General features: G+C 35.9%; 1 protein-coding gene across 2 annotated transcripts; it reads left to right on the plus strand.

The window, feature by feature from the left end:
• Positions 1 to 25,756, plus strand: LOC306871452 (lysyl oxidase homolog 2B-like). 2 transcript variants are annotated; one of them, XM_079419396.1, is made up of 15 exons: positions 6 to 111; positions 1,521 to 1,583; positions 2,035 to 2,404; positions 3,047 to 3,222; positions 10,485 to 10,696; positions 15,050 to 15,260; positions 16,150 to 16,333; positions 17,860 to 18,017; positions 18,116 to 18,283; positions 21,023 to 21,188; positions 22,166 to 22,406; positions 22,713 to 22,828; positions 22,972 to 23,108; positions 23,234 to 23,345; positions 24,403 to 25,756. In XM_079419396.1, exons 3-15 carry the CDS (start codon positions 2,065 to 2,067, stop codon positions 24,471 to 24,473), a joined length of 2,292 nt encoding a protein of 763 aa, XP_079275522.1. In that variant the 5' UTR covers positions 6 to 111; positions 1,521 to 1,583; positions 2,035 to 2,064; the 3' UTR covers positions 24,474 to 25,756. The 2 variants fall into 2 exon arrangements, with proteins under 2 accessions (XP_079275521.1, XP_079275522.1); XM_079419395.1 differs by lacking the exon at positions 1,521 to 1,583 and having other exon boundaries at positions 1 to 111.
• The last annotated feature ends 203 nt before the right edge of the window (positions 25,757 to 25,959 follow it).

Consider the following 25,959-nt stretch of genomic DNA (forward strand, 5'->3'; position numbering starts at 1 on the left):
AAATTGTAGGAGATCAAGCAGTGAAAGTTTAGGGGATGTGCAACAGCTGAGAGAAGCAAAAATTCACATTCGGAGGACTATTCTACTGTGAAACGTGCACTCGCAACAAAAGTAAGCCAACAACTATCTCTGCTTTGCTTTAAGCTATATTGTATAATCTCCGTTTTTGCTTATATCAAACAATAATAATTAGAGTTGTAGTGAATATTTCGCTTTAGAATGCTTTACCTGACATTCTGGTTTTTGCAATACAACACGTTTCCTTGTAAGATGGAAAAGAGAGAAAAAAACAATGGTTATGTATGACGTCATGCTTGAGTCAGTGGGATAGGATGCAATCTGTATATGACATTATGAGAGATAAAAGTTGTGCCAAGGTGTTGGTTTATGTGATGTTATAAGATATATTTTTACTCAAATGTTTTTAACAGCCTTTTCCCATTATTAATTAACATTGCAGCCTCTGCAAAAGTGGGTCTGTGCCTTTGCTTTTGGTTCAGGTAGAACACTGGTTTATTGTGTTTAGGTTGGCTAGTATTACATTGGACCCTATCCTGTCAGAATCTTATTCATGGTGGTCTGGTGACTCGCTGTCTGGAAGTGCAAAATACTAACAGACAAGAACTAGGTATTTAGGACGGGAATGCTTGGCAGTTCCAAAACTGTAGATAGCTCAATGCAATAGGTCTTGTCCTGGCAAACAAACTTATACCAAATACACTTCTGAACAAGCCCTTTGGTCTGTGTGATGGGCTTTACGTAAATTCACTTTAGACCAAGCCCATTTTTAAAAGAACTGCCACATAGGCTGCTGTAGAGAAGAAGATGGAAATTTTGGGTAATTCATTGGGACTTCTGAAAAGATTCTGAAAGATTTATTTATGCTTGTGTAATTTAGTTTACACATCTAGTTTTAGTTTAGGTTGCAGGCTTCACCATTTTGATGTATTTTAGACAGTAACTTTAGTGAGCGGAAGTCTTAAAAAGTGCTTTTGTAGAAGTGCCTCTTTTATCTTGGAGTGGCAATCTTAAGGGAACCATTGGAAGCATGTTATTTTTTTCTTTTAAGATAGACCAATGCTTACAGTACATGCCAGTGGGTACTGGAGAACCAAAAAGACTCACTCTATTAATCACTTATTGTTTTTTCAGCACAGTGGAGTTCAAATGTCTGAAAACCCTAGCATGTATTTAGCTTTTTAAATGTAATAATATTTTGATAATTATTTAATTAGCATTAGAATTAGAGGTAACTGAAGTGGGAAAACAGCATTGCACATGTTCATGCGAAACCTGATGAGCCATGTTATATATTTAAAAATGACCTTTTGTATGAAAGACTTCACAGTGTCACAAATTTGCTTATTTGATATAAGATGTAAAACTAGTGTGGAACTAATTATTAATCAGTTTACATCTTAAAACATTTAGTGTATTTCTTTGTCTAAATTAGATTTTAAATGCCAGATTTTCCATTAGAATGTTGTACTCCGCTGTGTATAATTTTTATTTTCCCATAGTCAGGAAACCAATTACCTCATCTACTCATGCTACCATGCTTCCATCAGTACATCCTCTTGTGTGTGAGTGAAAGAGAATATCTAACATCCCAATCAAAGTGTCATCTGTCTGTCTTCTATGCTCAATTAAACTGTATTTTCTGATCAGATTATTCTTCTGCTATTCAAAGTGAATTTTATGTTTTTATGCTTAGTTCATAGCTAATGTAGATGAATAGCATGCCACAGTGTGGACTTAACAAGTCTCTTTGTCCTGACTTGCGCTCTTTGATGTGGGCTGATTTGGTGATGGATGAGAATTCCCATGCTATTCCCATTGAGCTCATGACTTTGATAAAAGTGCCTTTGATTAAAAAAGTACAGATAAATGGCTAGCTGGAAATCTTAAAACGTATGAATTATGTCTGTTAGCATAAATTATATTTTTCTGTGCTGCCTTTTTAAATAATAATAACAATAGAAATTAAATCCATTTCTTTACTTTCACTTCTTCCCTTTTTTTTCTTTTTTGCAGGCCATAAAAACCTTCTGAGCCTCTGTCATTATGCTGGCCCTCTGGTCTGTGTCATTTGTACTGTTGTGCGTATGCAGATTCAGTTACGCACAGTATGAGCACTTGGGTTACCTCCTGGGCTACCCAGACCCTGCACAGGACCTTTATACTGCTCCAGAGCTTCCTAAAGATATACCTAGGATACAGATTCGTCTGGCGGGAGAGAAACGCAAGCACAATGAAGGGCGTGTTGAGGTCTTCTATGAAGGGGAGTGGGGGACTGTGTGTGATGATGATTTCACCATTCACGCAGCCCAAGTTATATGCAGAGAACTGGGTTATGTTGAAGCAGTCTCCTGGTCTCCATCATCTAAATATGGGAAGGGAGAAGGTAAGATAGTGTTCAGAAGGCTATATTGTGAAACATGCATTTTTCGCAATTAAAATTATTTGCAGTTAAATAAATAGTTCACCTAAAAAATGACAAATTGATGAAAATGTACTCACCCTCAAGCCATGTAAGATGTAGATAAGTTTGTTTCTTTAGAAAAGATTTGGAAAAATTTAGATTTACACATCTTGCTCACCAACAACGTGAATGGGTGTCATCACAACAAGAATCCAAATAGCTGATAAAAGCATCACAATAATTCCGAGTTAATAATTCAGTCTTATTTTGATGGCACCCATTCACTGCAGAGGATCCATTGGTGAGCAAGTAACTACACGTTTTTTCAAATCTGTTCCAATGAAGAAACAAACTCGTCTACATTTTGGAAGGCCTGACAGTGAGTAGATTTTAGCAAATATTATTTTTAGGTGAACTATTCTTTTGATAGTACAGGTTAGTACAAGGTGTCCATGGACATCTTATTTGACTTTTTTTAAAAGTTTTTTTAAATGGACCAGTTTTTTTACAAATATCTCAAGCTGCATGCATAATAATTCTGAATGAATTAGCAAAACAGTGAATGTCAGCTCTGAGAATTGATGACTTCTAGAATATTTATGCACTGACTTCCTGTGTTTTTAGGCCGTATCTGGTTTGACAATGTCCACTGCAAGGGGAATGAGAAGAGCTTGGCCCAGTGTGAGTCTAATGGCATAGGCATATCTGATTGTAAGCATACAGAGGATGTAGGGGTGGTTTGCAGCGACAAGAGAATCCCAGGATTCAAGTTTGTTAACACCCTTACCAACAACATCAATGTAAGTGAATTCAATACAGATGTGTTACTTCCATTTTTTTAAGGCAAATAGATTTTGAATGCAACTTCCAAAAGACACAAATAATTATTTTTACAATTATGTTACAATTAGGTACAAAAGTAATTGTGCCCCAAAGCCTTTTGGTGAATTTCACTTTTTTTGAGGCCAAAATATGTCACTTAGTGATGTGTGTGTGTGTGTGTGTGTGTGTGTGTGTGGTTAGGAGAATCTGTGCAGTCTGTCACTGAATCTGTCACTCTTTTGTGAAAATTACTTTTGCAGCTGAACTGCGTGCTAGGGTATCTTTCCTAGGTGCAACGCAGCCTTTGATTCACAAATGCATTGTAAAAGGCCAAAATAATATGTAGTTTAACCTTGCAGTGTTCAATCCTGAAGGTTTAAATTAGTTTGTTTCTGTAAGCTAAAGAATACATGGAGGACTGAATCGATACAGGCCTAAAAATCATAATATTCGGGAATAGCAGCTACAAATGTGTTAATAATGTGTGTTTTTGATTTGGTTAATAATTCATAACTGGGTCTCATTGGCAGTCAAGTTTTCAATCTGGACCCAGATGAAAGTTTTTGTTGCAGGCCCCCAAGTAATCGTTTTCCAGACAAAAGAAACTAGGTGTGGGACGCCTCTGAAACTATTGTTTCTTTTTTTCCTTTGATCACTTTTAAAATCGCTTGATGCATTCTTTTCCATTTATTTTCTCACCCAGAGCAAAGTGGGTTGGTTGCTAGGCATGAGACAATGGAATGTTCAAACGCCTTTTTGGCACGGTTTTTATGCTACCCAGATTTATGCTTCTTGGCTTTGTCTAAAATCATTTCTGTGTCCAGTTAGAGTAATAACACAATTTGTCCCCATCCTCTGTCTCTTTCCATGCACAAGCTGCTCAAAGCCAACAGTGTCATCATGAAAAAATGCAATAAGCATGCAGAGAAATATTTTATAATAGGCGCTCCTTTAAACAAAGAGAAGTGTAATTCCAGCCACAGACTCATCACTAATTTAATTTGCATAAAGAAAATATCCGAATATATTTACACATGCAGTTTTTAAAAAGATACCTAGTGTGTCTGAATTTCATTTCAAAGTATTATCGGGAATATATGAGTCAAGCAGGGGTTAGCCTAGACGTCTTAGATCAGCTTCTATTTGGTCTCCAGCTGAGAAACCTGGAGAGAAAGCCAGAGTCAGCTTTTCCATCTACTGATAGCCTGCACGGGCTCCATATTAAGGCAGTTAAATCACAGGGAGGTTTACCATAATGCCGTCCATATTCAAGTCATCTGGGAATGTTCATAGGCAGCCCACTGTGGCTTTCCTTGGGTTAAAATGGGAAAAATGATGTAATGTATAAGTGTGGTGGAGAAATGGTGGAGGAGAGTCCAAAGTTGAGACTGCAAAAGAACATGCAGATAGGCCTTGGGGGGAATACATGAACACTACATTTTCCAGGTCTAACTGTCCTCATAAAAAGTGTATTATTTTTTACAGTATATGTAATAATATGCTGATCCACTTTATCAGATGGATTGATCAAATTATCTTGTCAAGTTGTTTTAGACTCAAAACCTGATCAAAGATACAATGTACTTTTCTGAACCCAACCAAAAAGCTGCAAATATTTATGTGCCTCAAATATCCAGTGATCATACTGTAAATCATGGCATTAATTGACTTGTTTACAGTAACACTGGTCAAATCTGTGAATATTGTTCTACAACCTAATTTTATTGTGAATAAACAAGATGTTCTCCCTGTTTTAAAAGAAACATTTGTGGTTAGATATATTTTTTAGTGAATGTGTTGACGGCCTTTATCTAGCTCTATATGTAAAAACTAAATTAATCCATTTTTGTTAATTCAATTCAGGCAGTCCAAGCCTTATATAAATCAGGACCACTCTTGTCTACCATTATCATGTAAGAGTGGGACACACAGAAGCAGCTGGAAGCCTGCACCATGCAGAAACTTGTTATCCAATACCGTGATTGCAATCACAGGGAGTTTGTGCCTTTATGAGGTACTACAGATTTCAGGGGAAGTTGCATTATTTATTTGTTGAAGAGCTGGTGACTGTGTCTCTTTCATCTCTAGAGGATTATAGAACATTCACAGTGATAGGTGTGTATCCATAAAATATTTGTAAGGTAAGGCATTTCATAATTGTGTTAGAAATCATCAAGTTTTGATAAAACTTTTACAACAGCTGAAGATAAAAATGGTCACCACCACTTAATGTCAGACAGATGCTGCTGATCAGCTCGGAAACATTCAGCCATTATTTTTCTAGTGACTAATATCTTCCTCGTCTATGGAGTCTGGCCCAGCATGTACAATTATTCTTACTCTACAGGTTCCTTTTTTAAACCTTTTTTTCAAACCTATACTTAACAGAGAGTCTTTATAAGCATGTCTATTATGTAAATGTTATGCAGTATATTCCCTGTTTATTTGCTGCACGTCAAAAGTCAAAATGTGACTATGCCATTCCTTATCTTTGGGTATAGGTAGAGAATAATGTAATATTCTTGGTTAAAGGAGTAAAAATTACATTTGAGGTAATGAACAGCATGCCAAAAATGCTCGATGGGTGTCATATTGAATAAAAACCTGTAATATTCCTTAAAAAACACTACATTTCAATGATCTGTTGTTTGCTCAGTTAGCGGTTTCATTGCTATCATAAATAGTTGCTTTCTCTGTCTCTTTATGTCAGTTTTCATTGTTTATTTATCTGGCTCTCCTCCCAGACTTTAGGGGAATGACACTCGCTATTGGATGTTTATCTCTAAGTAGCAAGCGTAATCTCTGAAATTGAAAATCAAACCACACCCAAAGTTATTTACAGTGGGAAGTGTTGTTCTTTCAGTTTTAAGCCTAGACTTCAGTACTTTGTCATCTTACATTCAGTACAGCATGCAGCTATCGCTGGTTGTGGTTTTTGTAGTACATTTTGCTTTTGACTCAAGTGGAAAAACACATTTTTTACATTTTTGAGGATTACAAGATTTCTGTATATGTAAAAGTTTTCCTTGAATACCGACACCAATTATAGTGTTGTTTTTTCCTCAGAGTTCTTGTAGGAGACTGTTAGGTCAGACTGAACTGCTCACAGAGCTGCAGTCAGTAAAAGAATAAAACGCCAATTAAACAGGGGCACCAGATCAGTGGAATGGACCATGCTACTCTAATCTTGCTATTTTAGGAAACAGATAATCATCACTTGTGCTTTGGCTCTCAGTCTGTCTAACAAGACAGGCCAGGGCAGTTGTCCAGCAAAGTCCAAGTGTTGTTTGTTAAGTGTTGTCTACCCTGTTTTGAAAAGCTCAGTAACAGGCAAGTTTATGTAAAAGTATTTTGTTAACACACTATTCTGTTCTAAGTTGGGGGAGGGAAACTGCTAATAGGAAATGGGCTTCATCAGCAGAGGAGGCATTCTTTAACATGTCTTTGCAAAGAGTTGAAAAAAACCAAACAAACAATAGCTATCTACTAAACAAGAGAAGTCACTAGAGTTTCGGTATACAGAAAGATGAATGTTACGTTTGAATCTTTTGTGTCTTTTTTTTTTGTTTGTTTTTTTGTTAAAACAGCACCTTTGTTTTCATTTCATCCATTTAGATTGTGACAGTAACCTACCGTTTATACTGCTTTTATGGATTTTTAGGGATTCATTAAAATGTTCTTTTTCAGTAAATTTATTCAAAGTGGTTAAAGATGTATAATAAAATCATCAGTGCAAGTTTTTTATATGCTTTTTGAATGACAATTGTGGAATAATTTTATGTTATTTGTATTCTGTTTAGTTGCGGAGAACATGCTCTGTCACTCTTCTTGTTTAAAGGGAAAACAATGTGGGCTGTGTGACATTTTCCTTTTCACAATCTGTCTACTGGCCAGTGGAAGAACGCCTGTCAGTTCACCACTTGCGCCTCTGACTCCTTCTCCTGTATGAGCAGTAGGAGGGTTCTCTTTTTTCTTTTTGAAAGACAGACTAGCCTCCTGAGACGCTTACTTACATCCACAGAAGGACAAGCCCTCACAAATCGATATCCCAGCTGCTGTATTTTTTTTCCTAGCTGCAAAATCCCCTCCTCTTCCAGTTACCATGGAAGCCAGCCACACGTGTTTAGAAAATCTTTTTCTTTTTGTACTAATATATCACACATCAGGTGTTTTTTTTTTTCTCCTAACCTGGTTTGAAACCGTCCACATTGCCTGTTTAGAATACCCCATGTAGCTCGGATATGTGCACTGGTCTTTGAACTTGCTGATCAAGTCACAAAGTCCCTCAAAAATGGAAACACTCATTCATCAAAACTACAAAGTTATAACGCATGGAAAATCGCTTTTTATTATTCATCAAACAGTGTGTTATGTAACATTTAAAAATTAATGATCCTTTGTTTGGATGATTGCTGTGCTGGGATGGTTTTTGTTGCTTTTATATGCCATCTTAGTTGGTGTCTTCCTGTAGCTTTTTTTATTTCAGCCCTTGATGGGAATGAGTTGTTGCATCACACAGTAGCTTAGATAACAAAAACTGTTTATGAAAAGTTTACTTGGTTTTGCGCCAAGTCACGGAAACCACTTCTATATTTTGATGTCTTTTGCTGACCACAGAGTCCAATTTCGATTTTGGAAATGCACAGTTCTTCATTAAATCCGTTCAACCCCCAGCTGTAACCGCTTGGTCAGAGACATTAGAAAAAACAAACTGACCATTCCATTCATGGTCATTTTTCTTCATTTACAGAATTTACACTGTTTGGTCTCTTTTGTTTTGCTTCATGAGAAAATTCTGGACATTTTAAAATACATAATAGTCTTTAGGTCATAAGAATGAAAGTTTGTCATTCTGGAACTCTATCCAAAGTGTATCCATGTTGGAATAAACCCACGTAATTGCACTGCTTGCATTCCTTCTTCGTGAAAAACACCCCCTTCTTTTCTGGTTTACCATATGTCGTTGGTGGGATTACAGGAAAGAGTCTCCCAATGGTGACCACTTCATGTTCTCCTACACATTTCATGAAAAATTATGTTCTACAGAAATGGTTCTTCAACATTTTTCAGGCCATGGAGCCCTTTTATGCCTGGCCATTGCATAGTCATTCTTTATATTTATATTTAGTTGTATAATTGAATTTTACTTAACACATTTGTATTGTGTGAGAGAACAATTTTAGCATCTTAATCCTAATAAATAAATTCAAAAGACATACTGTTCAAGAGTTTGGGGTAGGTGCGAATTTGTTTTTGTTCTTGTCGATGATGATTATGTTAGCAAAATCTCTTTTGCTTACCAAACGCTGCATTTAGTTAATCACAAATACAGTAAAAACTGTAATATTGTGACTTTTTTAATGTAATTTATTCCTGTGATGGTGAAAGAATTTTCAGCAGCCATTCCTCCAGTCTTCAGAGTCACATGATCCTTCAGAAATCATTTTAATATGCTGATGTGATGCTTAAGACATTTATCAATGTTGAAAACAGTTGTTCTGCTTAATATTTTTGTGGAAACTGTGATAATTTTTTTCAGGATACTTAGTTCAAAAGAACAGCATTTATTTGAAACATTTAAAATGTCTTTACTGTCAACTTAATGGATCATTGCTGAATAAAAGTATTAAAATATATTTTTAAAACAAAAATCTTACAGACCCCAAACATTTGAATGATAGTGTATTTATAAAAAAACACAATTTTACACATATTTCACAAATATGAGGCAAACCATTTTTTGACAGACCTCCCTGTTGAAGACTCTTTTTCTACATCATAAGGTACAGAGGGCAATGGAATGTTTAGGCCACTATATTTGCTGAGCTCAGCATCTCATGCAGTCTTTCACAACTCAACCCAAATAGTCTCATTACATAGGAATGTAGATCTACTGCTAAAGCTCTTCATGTAGTCTTAGAGTCTACTGAAATGATTTAGCTTCATTCCTTCTGATGTATTTACAGTTCATGTAGGCCTAGATACACCCTAGAAGAATTTGGTGTTAGTCCATATAGTTAATGATAAATACATAATTGGAATGAAGTGCATTTAGATGCTATTATACAAATCTAATGTCATATGCAACACTGAACAGCAGGCAGTTCTTTATCATAAGATGATCTCCGTATGCTTCAATTTTCCAGACTCTCCAGTAAATGTGGTGAAAGAATTTCAACCACACACCTTTGCCTGATTATCAGGGTGTCTGGGATTATTTGATGTGAGCTTGAAAGCAGTAACCTCTTTGTTGCCTTTTTATCCATCTACTATATACGTCAGAACCCATTAAATGCATTTTACAGTCTGGCTACAAACGTGAATTGTAGTTGGCTCAAGGGTAAACATGGCTGGAAGTTTTTTTTCACAGGTGGAGCAGGTCAATAAGTCCTGCTGATAGGATGTTTATAATGAAGTGAAGAACTGTAAAACCGGTTTAGTTTCATAGTAGCTATGGTAAAAGTGTCCAGTTGAGCGTTTTACAACATGGGTAAATTGAATAATGCTGACATACAAAAACTCATCACCAAACACCAATGACTTGTACATAAGTGTACTGTCATTTTAGACACGTCCAAAACTGTTGCAACAGAGATGGAAATACAATTTTTAAATACATGAATTATGTTTCCATCTTTGTTGCCACAGTTTTGTTAGTGCATTTTTCTGTTCTAAAGAAGGGGGTGTCCCAACACTTTTGTCCTTATAGTGTCTATACAAGTCATTGGTGTTTGGTGATGAGTTTTTGGCTCAAGGTCTGCATTTAAAGTCACACCAGAGGTGTTCAGCTGGGATTAGGACTTGGTTTTCTGCAGACCAGTCAAGTTCTTCCACACTGACTGAATCAATCATGTCTTTTTGAACCTTGCCTTATACACAGAGGCACTGTCATGTTAAAATAGAAAAGGTCCTGTTCAAACTGTTGCTATAAAATTAGAAACACACAATTCCATAGAATATCATGATATGTTTAAACATTAAGATTTGTACTCATAGAAATGACTAAAGTAGTCAAACATGTTCATTAGAAGAGGGTGACCCGATACTTTTGGCAATATAGTGTATGGCAACAGAAAAATTTAGTAGAGTAACCCTTCTGACAGGACATTCCTTGTTAAATATGTCTGACCTGCAGTTTGTCACCCTGCAATTATTTTTATTGCTAATAGAAGAATCGTTGTATATCATAAATCAACTTTAGTTTTGCAGTAACAGTACTTGTTTTCTTTCACCCCCTTAGAGTCTGAACATTCAGGTGGAGGATGTTCGTATACGCCCCATCCTGTCATCGTATCGTAAGCGCATCCCAGTGACAGAGGGTTACGTGGAGGTGAAAGATGGAGGCAAGTGGAAGCAGATTTGTGATGATGAGTGGACTCACATGAACAGCAGGGTTATCTGTGGCATGTTCGGCTTTCCCGGAGACAAGAGATACAACCCCCGTGTGTACAAGTGAGTTCTCAGTTTCCCTTCTGTTGAGATGTCTTTTGTGCAAATATTCCTTTAGTAAATAGATTTTTTTCTTCAAAAAAAGAGTAACTTTGGTGACCTCAGAGATATTTAGAATTGTAATATTTTTAATGGAGGTACTCCCTTTGTGGTAATAAATAGTGTACTCCTTTCAACTCCCACAGCAGCAACATGGAAACATAGTGCATATGGAGTCTTTTATAGATCCAGGGACCCCTGGGGGTACTTAAAGGTACTGCAGGGGCTCTGTGAGCTGATGTATGAAACATACAAATTTCATAAAAAGTATGAAAACACATTATAACATTACAGATACATATACATTATTACACTTATCAATGAATTGTTACACTATGCATTTTAAGTCACCATTATTTATATAGTGCTTTTTACAATGCAGATTGTGTCAAAGCAGTTTTACCGTATTAAACAGGGAAATAGTGTCTCGAAAAACCAGCAGTTTAATTCTAGGCTGCAACAAAGTCAGATTGTGCAGAGGATTCATCTGGTTACCGTGGTCTTGCCCGATAGCCATTTAGTTGACGAGGTCTTCGGAGGGTATCTGTCTCTGGGGCTCATCTAGTTGACATGATCTCCGCTGACATTCAGGGCTATCGATGTCATCTCTAGGTGCTGATCCACCATCTGATCTGGATACGGACTGCATCCAGGTGGCTTCAGTGACCATCTGATCTGGATACAGTCTGGATCTGGTGGCTTTGGTGACCTCAGAATAAGAAAGAAACAAACTAATATTAGCATAGATGCCATTCTTCTAACTATGTAACAAGTACATCAGGTGTCATGGGAAGTGTTCCCGGTTCCAGTTGACCTAATTAATGCAGTCTAACAATCTTTTAACGGATTTGAATTATATAGTTGTGTTAGCGTGTTATGTGTAAGCCAGGGTAAAGAGATTGTTCCAGAGTTTGGGAGCTAAATAGGAAAAGAATTTTGATTTTGAGTTTCTAGGTATTATCAAATGGCCAGAGTTTTGAGATCGTAGGGGACGTGAAGGACTATAATGCTTTATAGGTAATTAGCAAGATTTTGTGAACAGAACCCAGCTAATAGGGTCATACTTTTTGGTTCTAGTAAGAACTCTAGCTGCTGCATATTAAACCAGCTGTACAATAATACAATAATCTATAATACAATAATCTACAATACAATAATCTAACGTTGAGGTCATGAACGCATGAATTAACATTTCTGCATTTGCCATTGAGATCTTAGGTCATCATTTAGATATATTTTTGAGATGGAAAAATGCTGTTTTACAAATGCTAGAAACATAGTTTTCGAAGGAAAGATTGCTGTCAAATAGCTCCTAGGTTCCTAACTGTTGATGAAGAATTGACAGAGCTGCCATCAAGTATTAGACAGTGTTCTAGGTTATTACATGCAGAGTTTTTTGGTCATATAATTAACATCTCTGTTTTTTTCAGAATTTAACAGTAAGAAGTTACTAGTCATCCAGTTTTATATCAACTATGCATTTTGTTAGTTTTGCAAATTGGTATGTTTTATCGGGCCGCAAAGAAATATAGAGCTGAATATCATCAACAGAACAGTAAAAGTTAACATCATGTTTCCTAATGATATCTTCCAAGGGTAACATGTAAAGTGTGAAAAGAAATGGTCCTAGTACTGACTACTGAGCCTTGAGGTACATTCTGCACTTGTGATTGGTATGATACCTCTTCGTTCTCTACCATGAATCGATGGCGGTTAAATAAGTACAGTGTGAACCATGCCAATACACTTCCTCTAATGCCAACATAATTTTCTAGTCTACTCAAAAGAATGTTGTGGTCAAATGCTATAGTGTCAAACGCAGCGCTAAAATAAATTAAGTTAATCAGTTAAATTTGATTTAACCCTAAAAAGGCCAAAACCATAAAGAGACATCAGAAAATTAATTTATTGCTATTTTCCATCTCATTGGGCTCAAATAATAAAATTTTATCTTTTTTTTTTTCAAAACTTGACTCCTATTTTTTATTTTAATGTTTGTAACACCCAGGATACGTTGCCTCTTTGGGGGTATAAATTCACTGAAAACAGAACACTTGTTTATCAATGTTTGTTACAACATTGGTTGTAATTGCTGAACGCTTTGGAATACAGACCTAAGGTTGGTCTCTTTTTAAAGAAGACACAGCAGATTATTGCTGAAGTGAAAGCATTTAAATATATATATATATATATATATATATATATATATATATATATATATTTTATTTATTTATTTATTTTATTTTTTTATAAATCCCCTGAGAAGCAAACATTTAGAGACAGATTACAAAAAATGTACACATTTCAATGTACACCTAATAAGCTAATGCTGAATAAGAGCTTTTTAAACAGCTAAGTCCCCTCCAACATTTGTAAATATGTGAACTAGATCAACTTTTATCGGAAGGTGAAGATTTCCCACTACAGACGGCCATGCAGTTTTAAATGCTTCCTGTGAGCTAAACAAAGAATGTAGAAGCAAAAGTCACCTTATCTAAATATTAATACAATAATTTTATAATAATTTATACTAATATATTATACCCTTTCAAAATTAAACCAAGAAGACCTACACTTTCACTTCTTCTCTCCACAGCTTCTCAAATGTTTGCCCCTTTTAGGGTTAAATTCAGTTATAATTATTTATGACAAGATATAATATATTACAATGCACATTATGAATAATTATAATGCAGTATACCTTTTAATAACCTTTTATAATACGTTGTACATAAAGGCTTTAAGTAAAGTGTTACCTTTAAGTAAAGTGAACATTTCAGCATTTCCAATTTATGCTTACATTAAACATTTTAATTTTTCAAAAAACTGAAATAAAACACCCTTTATCTAATTTGCTATCATACCCTAGCTTGACACTTGCATGCTGTCACATGTAATTTTTGTTCGACAGACATAAGTCTTAATCTGTTAGCTGTTGGAAGGAAGCCTGAAATCAAAATATCCTCCTTTGGAAATAATAAAAATAGACATGCTGCTTTTCCATCAGCATTGGTCAGAGAAAACACTGGTTGCCTCTCAAGCAAGTCTAGGCAAATTAACCTTATTTGAATCACATCATGAAGGATGTTTCTTGCGAGTTCTTTAAGACTTTCCTTGCAGATGAATCAGTGCTCCTATAAGAAAATCTGCAAATAAATAAGAAAATCTGCAGAGGGCAACTCAAAACTTATACTTTCTGCTAAGCTATTACATTCCATACTATGTTCGTAATAGGACTCAAGAGTTGCATAAATCTTCATGAGCACTTTCGTAACTATGACAAATATGGAAATCAGCACTAAAATGCCTAGTTAGTAATTAATCTGCTATATGAGAAAGCACATAGGCACAATGGAAATGAAAGCTTTATTGTTGGTTATATGATCTCTTTGGCTAAGCTACGTGCTTCCCCGCACATGGTGTTCCTTATGAAATGTACAGGCGCTGTCTGTTTTTTTTAAAAATCTGTGCTTGATGTTGGGGGGAGGGGGGACACGTAGCTAAAGGCTGTAGTTTTTCTTTCTTTCTTTTTTTTTCTTCAGTGTGGAGCCAAAAAGGGCTTCTTTTCAACTACCTCTGTCTGCCCTATGGCTTTAAACTGTGCTTTCATAAGAAAACTTGGACTGTCCTTTCAGAGGACCGTGCATGAATGGCTTCTGTAAATAATATGGCTCTTACCCTGGCTGGAACAACCAGACGATGTTTTCAGATGATTAAACACTGACGTGGAAGTATAACAGCTTTCCCTACAGCTGTTATCGCAAACAAAATAAATTAACTGCCCCGTTACATGTTCCGGCTTTTGTAACAAAACATTTTTTTTCCATCTTTAAATTAAATCTGTGAGTTAAATGCTATGTCTAGCATTCCTTCTGTGTGTACCAAAGCCTATGTGTGTGTTTGTGTCCACATTTGTTTTCACAATAGTGTTTGCAGTACAGACTTTGGAGCAATTCCAGTGTGAAACGGTCTCTCCCTCAGAGTCTAAACAAAAAACAAATGTGGATTGTGTATTTTTTGTGAATGACGGCCAGTATACTTCTAACAGCGAACTGTCATCATGGCACTTCACATGAAGCTTGTTAAATATTCTGTTTGTAGGATGAGCACCATTTTTCCTGCAGGAATATATGACGTCACTTCAGCAGCGCTTCATCTTTTTACAGTTCAATATGTATCAAATCTTCAATGCAGTGATGAATCATTTACTAGCCATATTATGACTAGAATCCACTTCTACTTGGGCCAATACATGGGTTTTGTGTGAGTTATGTTTGTTCAGTTTAAATCTTAAATTCCCTTTGCTTTATTTCTCAGGATGTTTGCCCGCAGGAGAAAGCCAACATACTGGGATTTCTCCATAAATTGCACCGGAAATGAAGCTCATTTGTCTAGCTGTAAGCTGGGCCACATGCTCGCCTTCAAAGCCAATAGCACGTGTACCACTCCTGTGGTAGTCAGCTGCGTCCCTGGCAGAGCTTTCGCCCCGACTCCCATGGCAGGATACAGGAAGGCCTTCAGACAGGAGGTGAGGCCAGATTATGCATTTCTTCCAAAAATACAAGAAGCCACATGTCCACGTGAGCTATTGCTTTGTGCTGAACTTCTGACTCTCACCTTTAAGGAGACTATTAAGTATGGAACAGAGCTCAGCACAATTTATCAACACTGTGATAGCAAATCTTGATCTAGACTAAGGGGTTACTTTAAAATGAATAATTTCTTACTTATTTAAAGATGTTTATATGGCAAAAGTGGTAGTTTTCGAGTCCAATATTTTAAGATGCTGCAAACTGTGATTATATGAATACTAATGTTAGAGAGCGAAGACGAGGATATTTTTGAATCTCTAAAGCACTGTGATGACAGACATTTTAGCCAAAAATGACATCACGCTTTCCAAATTATACGTTTACGTAGTCCACGTGGAAGCTTGCCCATTACATACCATTCAGCGAGGTCAGTGAATTCATTAGCATTATGCAGATCTGCACTGTTGTGTATTCCTGAAAGAATTCCTGCAGAATATATGCACATTCATTTTATGGTTAAAGGAATAGTTCGCCCAAAAATGAAAATTCTGTCATTAATTACTCATCCTCGTATTGTTCCAAACCCGTAAGACCTTTGTTTATCTTCACAACACAAATTAAGATATTTTTTATATAATCTGAGAGTTTACTGCATACACAGCAACTCAACTGGAATGTTCCCAGACCAAGAAACGTAGTAAGAACATTGTTAAAATAGTCAATGTGACATCAGTGGTTCAATCGTAATTTTGCAAAGCAATTTCATCAAAAGTATCTTAACTTATAGAAATATACGTTAATATTCAAATATTAACTTTAAATTAGTTATAACCAAAGAATTTCAGCTCTTCTGCTAAGAGGAATCATTCTCCTTTTTTGTCACAGCAACCCCTGGTGCGTCTCAGAGGTGGTGCTGTTGTTGGAGAGGGGCGTGTGGAGGTGTTGAAAAATGGAGAATGGGGCACGATCTGTGATGACAACTGGAATCTCGTAGCAGCTACTGTGGTGTGCCGTGAGCTTGGATTTGGGAGTGCCAAAGAGGCGCTTTCTGGAGGTCAACTTGGACAAGGTGCATATAGTTGAATTGTTCAGAAGGTTAAGTTACAAACTCCCTGATTTCTGTGCATTTGCTTGTGCCCTTTTTAAGTATTCATAGCACAAGGTGCTCTAGGGAAATGAAGGACTAAATTTGATACATTGCCACAGACACTGTCTATCTAGCACACCTTTATTTTGCAACTTGAATAAAACTGCATTTATGACTCTGGGGGGGTCTGGGATCTCCAGGGGGCTGCAAGGTGTGGGAGGGAAAAAAATAAGCTGAAAACGCTTCTCTTGTACAATGGCATTTTAGTGATAGATAAATAAATAAATAAATACATTACGGGAATAAAGTTGTAGCAATACAAGTTTTATATATTTTTTTTTTTTAGACTATTTTGATATATATTATATATATATATATATATATATATACACATATATAATATATATAAAAAATATATATACACATTTATATAATTTTTCCATATAATTATTTTTATGTGGCATTAGAACTACTCTTCAGTTTTGACATTACTATTTAGTTTCGACATTACAGATCATGTTTTCAAATAATATTTACTTTTTTTTTTTAAGCTTTAGTATTAATATAAATGTAAGCAATTTAAAAGCCAGTTCATGATCTACTTTATAGGATTTATATAACATTTTTGCATATGAAATAAGCATTGTGGAACTCTTTCATGTTTTTACTATTCATAAAAAACAAGTAATTTTGGAGTCATTTTGAGTTCTGAAATTTAAAGTGTTTCTATAGTACAATGAAAATAAATCAGTGAAAATTTGATTTTATGATTCCGTATTATATGAACATATTGTCATATTCCTGTATTTATAAGTGTACTATTTTTCTCACACAAATGTATATTGAAAATATACTTTATATGTTATGAATATGTTTTATATTTATATTTATGATGATCATGTTTATGGGGGAAGTCGTGGCCTAATGGTTAGAGAGTCGGACTTGTAATCCAAAGGTTGCGGGTTCGAGTCTCCGGCCGGCAGGAATTGTAGGTGGGGGGAGTGAATGTCCAGCGCTCTCTCCACCCTCAATACCACGACTGAGGTGCCCTTGAGCAAGGCACCAAACCCCCAACTGCTCCCCGGGCGCCGCAGCATAAAATGGCTGCCCACTGCTCCGGGTGTGTGTTCACGGTGTGTGTGTGTTCACTGCTGTGTGTGTGCACGTTGGATGGGTTAAATGCAGAGCACGAATTCCGAGTATGGGTCACCATACTTGGCTGAATGTCACTTCACTCACTTCACTTATGCGTTTTCAGACCCCTGGCCTAAATAATTAATAAATTAAAGAATTAATACATTATTTTGTAGTAGTCCCACAATGCTATGTCAGTTAAAGGTGTTTGGTTTTGACAAATTGTGTGGTTTCATGTTTGTTTTAGGTTTTATTATTCTTGTCATACCTTTAAGCAAGCTTTATTGTTTGAGCTATATGAAGTTATTATGACTAAATATGTGTTTATGCCAATTTATGGATGTGTCTCTATATGAAAACATGTATTTTTCCAGGAATGGGCCCTGTACATATGAATGAAGTTAAATGTTCTGGCTTTGAGAAGTCTGTCACTGAGTGCCCCTTCAATATGGACAAAGATTCTGAAGGCTGTAGTCATGAGGAAGATGCAGGCGTCAGGTGCAATGTTCCTGCCATGGGCTTCCAACAGAGGGTAAGAACATCATCTGTGTTAACTTTAAATGACTGAATATTGAAATGCAGTTTTACTGTCATAGCATAACATGGCCACTGTGCTCTTCATTTTTGCAGCTGCGTTTGAGTGGAGGTCGTAACACCTTTGAAGGCCGTGTTGAGGTTCTAATGGAGCGCAACGGTTCTCTGGTGTGGGGGACTGTGTGCGGTGAGGGCTGGGGCACTATGGAAGCCATGGTGGTCTGCAGACAGCTGGGCCTGGGATTTGCAAGCCATGCTTTCCAGGTATGTTCACTCTCAAAACCTCATCAGAAATGGATATTTAAGTCTCACATTTGGGATTGTCGCACTGTGGCATGTCTATCCCTCTTATCAGATCATCCTTTGATCTTAGTAAATTGGATGTTGGCCCTTAACGGTATTCCAACTCCACACTACTGTTCAGCTCTTTTTTTATAAGCAGGGATGGTGGAAGACTGCTGTTAGTGAAATCAAAGCTCTGTGTGGGTTGAAGGTTTTTCAGTGACGCCCTACTGTGATTTCTGGATAAGCAAAAACTTGAGAGATCTCTACTTAAGTGGTTTATCAAAACCGGATCATATCAGTTCTGGAATGTTTCAGGCCTTTATTGATCATCTCGTGTCAACGTGATTCCTTCCGTCCCCATTAACTCTTCCTGCTGGTTGTAAATAAGAAATCGCAGCGTTCCATTCCTCAGGCACCTAGTCTAGTCTAATGACAACTGTCAATTCACTGATGGGATTTTGTAAACAGAGCCGACTGGTGTACCTTCTAAAGAATGTCCCCTGATTCTGTTTGTCAAATATGTCCATAAAGAAACTATTTTTCAGTGTTTCTCCCAGCAGTGAACTCTCTCTACTGACTTGTACTGCGTCCAAGATGAAATTATTTCTTTTTACAGCCTGGGACAAATGAGTTACTGCAAGGAAACGTATGTACTTGTATCTCTGAAGTTTGAAATGAATCCCAGTTGAGTTCTGTTGAGAGTATGATGTGTTTCCATGTTGCTTTGATCCGTTATGCGCAGCTCAGCTTGTGAGAACGATGGTTCTGATAGAGAACAGCAGTAATTAGTAGAACAACCAGCTGTTTAAGACATGTCTGTTTTCCTCAGATTAACCTTCTTAAATACAAGCTTTCTGACAGTTATAGATGTCTGTGTTTACGGTTGCCAAGAGAAACCCTTTCTCTCTTCTGGTTTGACAGTGTTAAAGATAAACAGTTACACCTGGGAAGCATTTAAGAGAGTCAGAGACTCTGTTCCAAGAGGAAATTATATCTCTTCATCAAATGGATCTTAAACATATGATAAGCAAGAACGAAACCGTTGACTGCCGCAGGGTTGGAAAAAGAAGGAGAGGTTTGCTTGTGAAGATCTTACTGTTGCTGTTGTTGAGTGATTCATGACTGGAAATGGTTAACAATATGGACTGCGTTTGTGTTTCTTTTAAATAATTAAAATACTTTAAATAGTTTGATAGGAAACGGATAGCCTCACAACTTGAAAGTGCAAGTAACTTTCTGTAAAGTATAATATCAAAGATAATATTTTGTCATCGTGGATATTGAGTTTAACTATACTATGGGTACTATTTAGCGTTTTAATTTTTCCACTGATTTGCTAAGCTAGATCTGTGCTGAGGAATTTTCTCCATTAGAACAAAGAAGTCCCTTAGGTTTTGATTGGGTGGCATGCAATAGCGCCATCTTGTGGTTATTTTCCGTTTTACTCTTAGTGACTTCTCTTTCTCTGTTGACTTTCCCTGTTTTTTTCTGTTTGCCAGTCTTATAACGACACCTAGTGATGTGAATGTAGTTTCACAAAAAAAAAAAACATGGGAAAATGCTCCATTCATAATCAGCTTAATTTATATATATATATATATATATATATAAATACCAATAACAGATGAATTACTGAGTATTAATTTTGAATTACCTTTAATTTTTAGATTTTAAGTTTTCATTTTAATTTTAGTTTTTGTCATTTTGTTGTGTGCCTTTTGTCATTTTTTTAATTTCAGTTTTAGTTTTAGTACCTTTACTTCTTCAACTTAAAATTAGGCTATTTATTTCAGTTAGCTGCCAAGACAACCTTTATTTTTTATTTTTTCAGTTTTTAAAGTCGAAGTTTTTCGTATTATATTTATATTTTATATTTCTTAGTTCAGTCAATGAAAACATTGATTTTTTTAGATTCAGTTAACAATAGCAACACTGTACTGAGATATATTATATACATCTTAAGTGTTACATACATCTCACGTCTGCTCACTCTGTGTAAAATAAAACAGCTTTTACTGGGCTATGAGTCAAATTTGTATCATATGTGACCCTGGACCACAAAATCAGTCATAAGGGTCAATTTTTCAAAATTGAGATTTATACATCACCTGAAAGCTGAATAAATAATTTTTCCATTGGTGCATGGTTTGTTAGGATAGGAAAATATTTGTCTGAGATACACCTTTTTGAAAATCTGGAATCTGAGGGTGCAAAAAAATCTAAATATTGAGAAAATCGCCTTTAAAGTTGTCCAAATGAAGTTTTTAGCAATGCATATTACTAATCAAAAATGAAGTTTTGATATATTTATGACAGGAAATTTACAAAATATCTTCATGGAACATGATCTTTACTTAATGTCCTAATGATTTTTGGCATAAAAGAAAAATCAATAATTTTGACCCATACAATGTATTTTTGGCTATTGCTAAAAATATACCCCAGCGACTTAAGACTGGTTTTGTGGTCCAGGATCACATATAGAGTCATATGAATCTACTCGTGAATATATATTTTCAAAAGTGCTTTAGTGTTTAAAAATTAGTATGTTTTAAACATACATTTTTAAATGAATAAAAATTACTGGGTACATCTTTAATAATATAACTGTGTAATGATAAATGCTGTCTTTATATTCAGTGTATCTGCACTTCCTTTAATTTCCCCTGTGGATTGGATGATTGACTTGAACTGCGGTGTAATTATGTGTTTGTATAGGAGACATGGAACTGGCCTGGTGCAGTGAATGCAGATTCAGTGGTAATGAGTGGGGTGAGGTGTGCAGGAACAGAGATGTCTCTCTCCCACTGTCTGCACCATGGAGAATATCTCAGCTGCCCTAAAGGTGGAGGACGCTTTGCTGCTGGAGTTTCCTGCTCTGAGAGTAAGATTATTATCATCATATTCAAATACTCAAATCCAATTACTCTTATATTTATGCATTTTTATCGCTTGACTTTGAGAGTGAGAGTAAAACCATTAACTACAAACTCATAATTTGCTGCTTATTAATAGTTAGTAAGGTAGTTGTTAAGTTTAGGTATTGGGTAGGATTAGGGATGTAGAATATGTTCATGCAGAATATGTGCTTAATATGTACTGATAAACAGCCAATATGGCATGCTAATAAGCAACTAGTTTATAGCGAGAATTGGTCCCTATACTAAAGAGTTATCTATAATTCTTGTGACTACATCTTATTTGTTTCTGGAGAAGCACTGACCTCTTCTGGTCACTTTAAAAATAAAATGCAAAACCTATTATATGTTTGCATTTATTAACACTAACAAACTACACACAGAATTATGTTCAAAGAACATACCCTTTTCAGCATTTGTACAAAGTAAATTAGGGAAACAAACTTTTTGCTATGCCACACCATGTGGTAGTAATACTTTGCAAAATCGATTGAAGATGCAAAGTTTGGAGTCAATGTGTAGGCTACTTTTAAATCTTTGATTTGTGAGCTGTTAAAGGAAAAATCTAAATGCAAATGCTTTTAAATATGTATATTGTGTTGTTGTATACATCGTATACATGTCATTAACTAACTCCATGATGTTACTGTTCATTTCTGCATATATAGACATCACTTTGACATAGTCACCACTCATAAACTACTCCTAAATGTAATGTAGAAAATTTCATTTTCTGCCAAGCTGCTTTGCAATGATTTCTAGCGTGAAAAGCGCTATACAAATAAATGCGAATTGAATTGAACTCGTTAATGGGACGTCTGTGGCTGCTCATCTTGGCCAAGATACTTCTGAAAAAATTTATTTTTTAAATCTCAGAATTAATAAAGGACAATAAGTCATGTAGCTTGTGGTGTAATATGTGTTTAAAACCCATCTCTTTCAGCTGCCCCAGATCTAGTGCTCAACCCCCAGGTGGTGGAGCAGACCACATACTTAGAGGACCGTCCTATGTTCATGTTGCAGTGCGCCTATGAGGAGAACTGCCTGGGCTCCACTTCCAGTTCCACCCCAGCCAACTCCTATCGCCGGCTCCTCCGGTTCTCTTCCCAGATCCACAACAATGGTCAGTCTGACTTCAGACCCAAAGCCTCCAGAGAGACCTGGGTTTGGCATGACTGCCACAGGTGAGGGTCGAATAACTTATAACTGAAATCATATTAATATTATTTCTAAAGCATCATGGCACTGAAGACTAAAGTAAATTCAGGCTGCTGAAAATTCAGCATCACAGAAATAAATACATTTTTAAAATGCATTTTAAATTACAACAGTAAAACAGTATTAATTTTTGACTGCACTTTTGATCAAATAAATGCAGCCTTTGTGAGCATAAAGAGTTCATTCAAAAACATAAAATAATGTTACCCACCTCAAACTTATAATGGTAGTGTATATTTTACTTGTAGTTAATTTTTTTTTTACTGTTGCAGGCACTATCATAGCATGGAAGTATTCACCCACTATGACCTACTTAGTAACAATGGCACCAAGGTGGCAGAGGGACACAAAGCAAGCTTTTGTCTGGAGGACTCGGAATGTGATGAAGGTATGAAAGAATGTGATTTTTGTAGCCCACTACAGAAAATTATTTCACCTCACTCTTAACTGTGTATTTTTGGTATTGAAAATTTATTTGTATCACATTACAGTAGTGCAATGATATGTCCTCTGTATTGTTAACTTTATTAGGAATTGAAAAGAGGTACGAGTGTGCAAACTTTGGGGAGCAGGGGATCACAGTGGGCTGCTGGGATACATACAGACATGATATTGACTGCCAGTGGGTGGACATTACAGATGTTAAACCGGGAGACTACTTATTCCAGGTAATAATGACATTTCCAAAGTAGTAGTAATTTTAGTACCAACTTTTGAATCATATTACCCTGGTTCTTGGAAATGGACATTGTGATTAATTGTTTTTACTGACTGTATTCACTCTTTCTGGCAGATCGTAATTAACCCCAATTATGAGGTTGCTGAGTCAGATTACACCAATAACATTGTCAAATGCAGATGTCGATATGATGGTCACCGTATATGGATGTATAATTGCCATATAGGTAAACAAACATTTATGACTTATGCCTCTTCACATTGTCTTGTTATGAAAATTACTTTTTCGACATGCAGATGTCACATGTCGGTTTCCGTTTAGTTCCTGTTTGCCCTTATTTGGTTTTTCCTGTCCTAGTTTAGTTAATCATCGTTCATTCCATTCACCTGTTTTGTATTAATCATCTTGTTTGCTCTTTTTGTTCCTTTAAGTCCTCAGTTCTCCCTTTGTCTTTGCCTGAGTTTAATGTTATTAAATGTTAAATAAACGGGTTAATGTGAGTTGATGCAACTTTGTTCTCCTGCTCTTTTGTTTATGTTTTCTACAACCACGATCCCGTAACAGCAGGATTCATTTTGGACATGACTAGTCCCCTCATCTTAACTATGAATATTTCCTGTAAGGTTTAACTACCAGAAAGTATTTAAATACTATTTTAGACATTTTATTATACAAATTTTATTATTTGAAACTTCTATTTTTTTTGTTTTATTTGAAATGTAAATGTAAAATGTACATTGCCGTTTAAATATTTTGGGAGTTTTTTTTTAAGAAATTTTCAGGAAGTGTGTATTAAATTGATCAAAGGTCACCATAAAACCTTTATTAATGCCAGAATAGATTGTTATTTCAAATAAGTTCTGTTGTATTGAACTTTCCATGTCAAAGAATCCTAAAAATAATGTTTTTTACAAAAATATAATAAGCAGCACAGCTGTCTTTAACATTGATAATAATAAGACATCAATCATCTTTCATGTAACATTGAAGACAGAAGTAACGGCTGTTAAACATTCAGCTTTTGCCATCACAGGAATAAATTACATTTTAAAATGTATTCAAATAGAACTGAGTTATTTTGAATTGTAATAATATTTCACAACATTACTGGTTTTACTGTATTTTTTGATCAAAAAAATTCAGCCTTTCAGATTTCATTCGAAAACATAAAAAATCTTGCCAACACCTTCAAAAAATGTTTAAGGAAAAATAATAAAACTGTTTGTATAGTACCCTGGTATAGCTGTATATTAAACATCACTGTGATTCTGTGTCTCTTTTAGGGGGCTCCTTTAGTGCAGAGACAGAAGACACTTTTCCTGGCCTGATCAACAACCAGGTGACCCACAGGTAAACGCAGGGCGCTGAAGAACATCCAGAAGGTGCGGCCAACCAGTGAGATCATTCAGAGCCTTGAACCACTACACCTCTCTAGAGGACCTTTCATCTCACAGCAGTAATTCCATGGTACTCTTTCAACTATGCTCAGTGTCACCACATAGCCAGCACAGTCCTCTACTGTATTACAAGACTAAACATCACTTTTTAAATTGAGAACTCAGATTTGAGACAGGAACTGATTCTGAAATCAGCTCTTTGGCTGAGATTCACAGACTGAAATTCCCTCTCACCGCTGAGCCAGTAGCAATTCTGAAACATCATTCTTTCTCTGTTTGCTGCTGGTGTTGAAGATGAAACTGTGGATGACTCTCAAGTGAGCTCTCTTCAGACATGAACGGAACTGGTGCACTTTTTACTTTATTTTTTAAAACTTGACAGGACTTGTGGTTTAGGTCTTTTTGTAAGCGTTTTGATAAGATGAGAGGGCTTTACTCAGATGAGTCTTCTAAAAGAATATTACACAAGTCTACAGAAAAATAAAGGCCTGAAGAGAGACCATTTCCTTTAGTGTCATGCATTTCAGCTATATACTTTGGCATTTCGAAAACTAAGCTGATGACTTCTGCTTATAGATATTATTGGTTATTATTTAAGTACCTTCTGGGTTTGTAGTGGAAACAACTGATGCATTAGAAAGATATAATGAGCCTTACAATATTTTCTATCAATGTCCAATTTCAAAAGTATTTTCAGAAATGATATGTTGTTACGTGATGAATTGCAGTGTTAGAAAACTTTGAATATTGCCAGTAACCTTAAGCCTACCAGTTCAGATCAGCGGTTCTTAAACACTGGCATCCTAGGAGCAGGTGAACCTGTGCAAACTCTAATATTAGTTTTGTTTTGGATTTTCCCCCACCCTGTTCTTGTTATTTTGAATTGACTGACAGTGGACAATCATTATGAATTATTTATGCTAACTCTATTGAAGCTGACTGGAAACATCACAAGCAGTCCGATCATTTCCAACTATTCATACAGGGGTGTTCATATAGCATTTCATCATGCAAGCATTAAATAACTTATTTTAAGACAGGGATTTCAAATGCTATTTCATAATTTCTTTGTTTTTCAATGTGGAATGTCTTTCATTTGTTGTCTGTCAATGGTGCTAACATAGTGTTATCCTCTGTTTTTTGAGGGACCATATCAGCTAATTTTACATTATGATTACTTGAATGGATGTAAAAATCATGGATGTATGCTATGTAGCGTAATAAACTTGCATTATTTGGCAAAGAAAAACAATGTATGGTATTCCTACAGTTTGGGCAAATGAATACACTTAGTTGTTTTCCAGTGTGAAGATATTTTATATCACACCCTCTTGTGGTGTATTGCAATATGGCAAACACGTTATAGTAGATGCTATATTCACTTCATCCACTAAATGGTGCTCTAACAAAATCAAAAAGGTGGAATTTTGGACTCTTCAGTAC

The sequence above is a fragment of the Barbus barbus genome (assembly GCF_936440315.1).
Source record: "Barbus barbus genome assembly, chromosome: 6".
NCBI classification, from domain to species: Eukaryota; Metazoa; Chordata; class Actinopteri; order Cypriniformes; family Cyprinidae; genus Barbus; species Barbus barbus.

Bases quoted from the DNA above. Each gene is read 5' to 3' on its own strand.
- LOC306871452 (XM_079419395.1), top strand. From the start codon at position 2,065: ATGCTGGCCCTCTGGTCTGTGTCATTTGTACTGTTGTGCGTATGCAGA. The intron at 21,189-22,165 runs GTAAGATTATTA...CATCTCTTTCAG, and splicing joins TGGAGTTTCCTGCTCTGAGA to CTGCCCCAGATCTAGTGCTC. The intron at 23,109-23,233 runs GTAATAATGACA...TCTTTCTGGCAG, and splicing joins CGGGAGACTACTTATTCCAG to ATCGTAATTAACCCCAATTA.